This window comes from Ovis aries, chromosome 16 (genome assembly GCF_016772045.2).
Source record: "Ovis aries strain OAR_USU_Benz2616 breed Rambouillet chromosome 16, ARS-UI_Ramb_v3.0, whole genome shotgun sequence".
NCBI lineage: Eukaryota > Metazoa > Chordata > Mammalia > Artiodactyla > Bovidae > Ovis > Ovis aries.
Window position 1 is genome coordinate 14,079,869 of NC_056069.1, and position 6,133 is coordinate 14,086,001.

Sequence of the window (6,133 nt, forward strand, 5' to 3'; positions counted from 1 at the left end):
ACAGGACTGGAAAGGTCAGTTTTCATTCCAGTCCCAAAAAAGGTTATGCCAAAGAATGTTCAAACTACTGTATGGTTGTACTCATTTCACATGCTAGCAAGGTAATGCTGAAAATCCTTCAGGCCAGGCTTCAACAGTATGTAAATCGAGAACTTCCACATGTACAAGTAGGATCTAGAAAAGGCAGAGGAACCAGAGATCAAATTGCCAACATCCATTGGATCATAGAAAAAAAGGAAAAGAATTCCAGAAAAATATCTCCTTCAGTTTCACTGACTATGCTAAAGCCTTTGCTGTGGGAATCATAGCAAACTGTGAAAATTCTTAAAAAGCTGGGAATACCAGACCACCTTACTTGTCTCCTGAGAAACCTGTATCAGGACAAAAACAGTTAGAACCAGACATGGAACAACAGACTGGTTCCAGATTGGAAAAGGAGTACGCCAAGCTGTATGTTGTCACATCATGCGAAATGCCGGGCTGGATGACTCACAGACTGGAATCAAGATTGATGGGAGAAATATCAACAACCTCAGATATGCAATAGCAGATATGCAGATGACACCACTGTAATGGCAGAAAGCAAAGAGGAACTAAAGAGCTTTTGATGAAGGTGAAAGAGAAGAGTGAAAAAGCTGGTTTAAAACTCAACATTCAAAAAACTAAGATCATCACTTCATGGCAAATAGGGAAAAAGTGCAAACAGTGACAAATTTTATTTTCTTGGGCTCCAGAATTACTGCGGACAATAACTCCAGCCACAAAATTAAAAGATGCTTGCTCCTTGGAAGAAAAGCTATGACAAACCTAGATGACTTATTAAAAAGCAGGGATAGCACTTTCCTAACAAAGGTCCATATAGTCAAAGCTATGATTTTTTCAGTAGTCATGTGCAGATGTGAGAGTTGGACCATAAAGAATGCTGGGCGCTGAAGAACTGATACTTTCGAACCGTGGCAGCTGAAGATTCTTAGATTTTGAGACAGCTTCTAGGAGGATAAGAATGCTTTTTTTTTAATGCAATAAAGTGGCTTAGATGTCATAAGAAGGAAGAGTTGGATAGACGGTAAGGATTTTCCCCTTAATTTGAAAAAAAGGCAAGCTATTAAGAGCTGATACACTTCACATTATGATTAAAGATATGCAAATAAGGCAGAGTGAAATACCATTTTCCACTTATCATCTTGTTAAAGATGAAAATGTTTGATAATCCTAGGCAGGATACACTGCTGGTGTGGTTATTAATGTGAGACATTTTCTTGGAGGGCAATATGGCAGTACTTTGTCAAAGGTTTCGATGCATATACCCTTTTACCCTGTAAATCTCTAGTAATGTATTCTGAAGACAGTTACCCTAAGGTTGTCTTAGAGATAATTTTGCAAGTGTATGTATTTAAAAATATGTTTACATCCATGTGTATGTATATGTAATAGCACATAAGCACATATTTTCAATTTAAATATTCAGTATAAGACTGGTTAAGAAAATTATGTTACACCTGTTGCTGCTGCGGCTACTAAGTCGCTTCAGTCATGTCCGACTCTGTGCGACCCCATAGACGGCAGCCCACCAGGCTCTGCCGTCCCTGGGATTCTCCAGGCAAGAAACTGGAGTGGGTTGCCATTTCCTTCTCCAATGCATGAAAGTGAAGTCGCTCAGTCGTGCCCGACTGTTAGCGATCCCATGGACTGCAGCCTACCAGGCTCCTCCGTCCATGGGATTTTCCAGGCAAGAGTACTGAAGTGGGGTGCCATTGCCCTCTCTGATGTTACACCTACAGTGGAATGCAATATAGAAGTTAAAAATACTGGTGGAAAGTTTTTTCTGCTTGTTCTGATAATGGAAATGTATCTTTATTTTTCAATATATGTGTTAAAAAAAAAAAACCTAGGGTGTGTACTGTTCATTTACATGAGTGTGCGTGGAAGTTTTCTGGAAAAATATGAAAGCAATTGTTACTGTTGGTTGCTTCTGGGAAGAAGGGTATTCAGTGCTGTTTGGAGAGTTTTTTGTTGTTGTTGGCCATGCTGCACAGCTTGCAGGATCTTAGTTCCCTGACTAGGGACTGAACCTGGGTCCCCGGCGGTGAAAGCATTGAGTCCTAACCACTGGACTGTCAGAGAATTCCTTGGGTGAGTTTAATAAACTCTTTATAAACCCTACGTAAGAGCCATTTCTTACGATACATGTGTATTAATTTCCTTTTAAGTAGATGCCTTATAGTGAGATGGGCAGTATTTTTTATTCAGGGGCAGAGCCTTCATTGATTTCATTGCAAGACTATTGCCTGGTGGTCCAGTGGTTAAGAATCTGGCTTGCAGTGCAGGGGATGCTGGTTCGATCCCTGGTTGGGAAACTAAGATCCCTCATGCTGTGGAGCAGCTAAAACTGTGTGCCAGGACTAGAGTCCATGTGCTACAACGAAGGATCCCACATGACACAATGATGATCCTATGAGCTGATGCAGCCACATATTTTTTTTTAAAAGACTGTTCTTACAAACTGTTATTACCAAAACAATTCTTTTTCTATTCTCATTAATCTCTGAATGATTATTGAAAGTTGAATTTAGGCTTCTGTTAAAATGATACCAGGGACTTCCCTGGTGGCTCAGATGGTAAAGCATCTGTCTACAATGCGGGAGACCTGGGTTTGATCCCTGGGTGGGGAAGATTCCCTGGAGAAGGAAATGGCAACCCACTCCAGTACTCTTGCCTAGAAAATCCCATGGCTTCTCTGTCCATGGGGTCGCAAAGAGTTGGACATGACTGAGCGACTTCACTTTCACTTTCAAATGATACCAGCAGAATTGTATATAGCAATAATTACAAAAATGCTAATTTTCATAGACTTATGCAAAAATTTTTTAATGTGTATATATCTTTTAGGATGTTGCTGGAGCTCTGTCAGTAGAAGAAATCACTGAGCTTCTTAGTCTCCATAAATTGTGCTGTGGCCGAAGCTGGTATATTCAGGGCTGTGATGCTCGAAGTGGTATGGGACTGTATGAAGGATTGGACTGGCTCTCACGCCAACTTGTGGCTGCTGGAGTGTTGGACGTTGCCTGATTTTAAATGTAGCAGTTGTTTAAAGTTTTGTGGTTAAGAGTTATTTTGCACATAATATGATGTAAGAAATTCTACATCTGAAAGTTAATTTACAATGTATATATTAATATAAAAGGAGTCTTGGATTGGGAATTCAGTACAATATTACTTTTAAAAACTAGTAAAATTTAAATAGCTGATTGAGCAGATTAAATTGGATTGAACAGGGATTTACTGGGTATACATTTTTTTTAAACATACATTTGTTAAGTTTTTCAGATTACACGTGTACACACAGATTATTTAGCACACACACATGCACATTCTACTTACTGTTGGTACTACTGTTATGAAAAACTGGGATCCATTAGTATTCAGTCCAGCATTGGGAAGTAAGTAGTCACAGTGAAAGAGCAGGTGAAGGTTTATTCACTCAAGGAAGAATAGCCAACCAAGTGTCTAGTGAACCAGAGGTTCTGTTGAACCTCTGTATGAAGTGAAGCATGGCTTCTTAACTTGCCTTTTCACTGGATTTTGGCAGTATTCGGTAGCAAAAAAGGCAATGACTTAATGAAATAAAATCCAAACTGCATCTTTGGATAATAGGATTACTTTAATGTTCAGTATAACAGAACATCTTTAATGCTAAGAACTATAAGCTATAGAAGATTAATATTTTATACAGTATTTTATTAAAGCTCTCTTAAAGCCTTTTGTATAAAACCCAATGAGTTAGACTGAAATGTAATCCTACTAGGCCTGATATCAGATTAGTACTACACTGAAGAACAATTAATAAAAAACTGTGAAAGTCAGTTATATTCTAGTTGATCTTCACTTGTGAAAAGACTGATTTGCAGAGCTGAACCTGGATATATTATTTCCAAGGTCAGAGTTCTAAATTCGTCCTTCTATTTTTCAATATAAAGTACCTAGTAGTACTTTTTATTATTTTAAAAATAATATTGCATCTTTAAGGAGAATGACTATAGGTAAAATGTAGTAAGTTACATACAGAAGCCAGTGTTGGTCTTACATAAAAGGTAGAGATCTAAGTAGAAATTATCTCTACCTCAAGAGAAGTTATTTAAGCAGTAGAAATGATTACCTTAAAATGTTTTCCCAAAATAAGTGCATTTATTTAAACAATAAAATGTGATCAAGGATTTTCATGACAAGGCCTTAAGAGGTTTTTTGAGAGAAACATGTCTACAAAAGGAAAAGAAGAAATGTGTAACAAATTTGTATCACATTTATTACAGGGTTGTGAGTAAAAAAAGTGTGCGCTCTTTACTGTTTTTCATTTTTTAAGGAAACTCCCTTATGGCAGTCTAATTTTATATTTAAAAATACCTAGATTCGGTTTTATAGGTTGTTTTTTTTTAAAATGCTCTGTATACTTTAGATGAAGTGCTTCCCAGGGGGCTCTTTCATAAAGAATCTACATGCCATCGTAGGAGACACGGGTTCAGTCCCTGGGTTGGGAAGATCCCCTGGAGATGGGAATGGCAGCCCACTCCAGTGTTCTTGCCTGGAGAATCCCATGGACAGAGGAGCCTGGTGGGCTACTGTCCATGGGGTCACAAAGAGTCAGGCATGACTGATCACATACTTTAGGATGAAGTTAAATCCTTATGATGGCTGATGACAAGATGTGACTTCTGGGTAGCACTGTTTTGGTTCAGTCTCTTCAAATATAATTCGTTTAAAAACAACAAAACTTTTAGAAAACAAAGCATTAAAAGTCTGTCAGTTATGGGCAGTGTGTAAATAAGTAAATGTAATATTTCATCCTTTATTTTTCAAGTAAAAGGTCATGCTGTTACAAGTGTAGTTTGTGCATATAATACTTCTGAATTAAATTAATATTTGATTGCAGTAACTGTGAAAAATAAAAGTATTACATTTGCCTGTGATCCCTTGAACTGTTTTGTCTACTAGGTAATTCAAAAACAGTCTAACACTAATGTGTAAACTTGCTTTTTTCTGTAAATTTATTTTACCTGTTTTGCTTGACTTTTAAATCACATTCCTAGCATATTTCTACAACACAATTTAAAAATTGTGCTTAGACCTGATTATAATGTATCTAGTAGTAGTATTTATTATTTTTTCAAGAATTTTTTTCAGGCTCTTATTTTTATCTCTGGTTGTACTTTCACTAATTATTAGCAAGACTGCGCTAGTTCCCTCTGGGAAATGTCAAACTTCAGAGGTTTTAAATACAGTCTATTTGGATTTGCCTCCTGGCACTGAATTTCTGTATTAAGCTAAATACTATTGTATAGTTTATGTCAAGCAGGTTTTTCAAGTGTATAGTCTTGGTCTATAATTCTGGAATGCTTTATAATCACCACAAGCCATTATTTACATTATACAAATCATCAGTATGGATAGCAATAAAATGTTAAGATCACTTTAAAGAAATCCTATCATCTTTCTAAAAATTCTTGAATCATCCTGAATCATCTATATAGCAGTATTGCTAGTAACCAACTAAAGTCATATTTGTGCTGTGGTTAAGAGAAACAAAACAAAATGGGATAGGGATTGAATGTCAAATTGAGATCGTTTATTAAAAATTTAGAAATGTTATTTTTTATTTGCAACTTAAGTCACATTTAAATGTATATTAAAACTGTAGTGTTTTTTAAAGGAGAGCTAAAATTCTACACTGACTAAAGTGAAATAATTGCTTTAAAAATTTTAAATTTAACTTGTTTCACACAGAATATCATATTTTAAATAGCTGTTTTCAGAAAAGGCCTTGGGAAACCTCGTTATATCCTGAGCTAACATTGCTAAAAGAAAGACTTTTTATGTAACACTGAGATACTTCTCAATTTGCAAGGAGGTAATAAGGAAGAAAATAGCTATACTTTTCCCTATAAAGAGTAATAAATGAAAAGAACTAATGAGTAAGTATTAGTATCTTGCTAATAGTTTAAAACATGCTTTAAAATAGACATATGGCAATGTATGTTTTTGAGGTCTGATTATGGTAAATTTGTGACATGGAATGGAAAAATTCATTAATCAAACATGATTTCCCTCAAAGCAAAAATAAATTCTATTTTGGGGAGGA

General features: G+C 36.1%; 1 protein-coding gene across 5 annotated transcripts in view; it reads left to right on the forward strand.

Annotated features, from left to right (window-relative positions):
* The window catches only part of TRIM23 (tripartite motif containing 23), a 34,656-nt gene extending 29,181 nt beyond the window's left edge, over positions 1-5,475 (forward strand). For 3 of the 5 annotated variants that reach the window (XM_012096834.5, XM_060400387.1, XM_042233738.2), the window contains one exon: positions 2,890-4,964. In XM_012096834.5, coding sequence (XP_011952224.1) covers positions 2,890-3,069 — 180 coding nt within the window. In that variant the 3' untranslated portion in view covers positions 3,070-4,964. Of the gene's footprint in view, positions 1-2,889 lie in introns of all 5 variants that reach the window. The other 2 variants (XM_004016933.6, XM_060400386.1) reach the window with 1 other exon arrangement.
* The last annotated feature ends 658 nt before the right edge of the window (positions 5,476-6,133 follow it).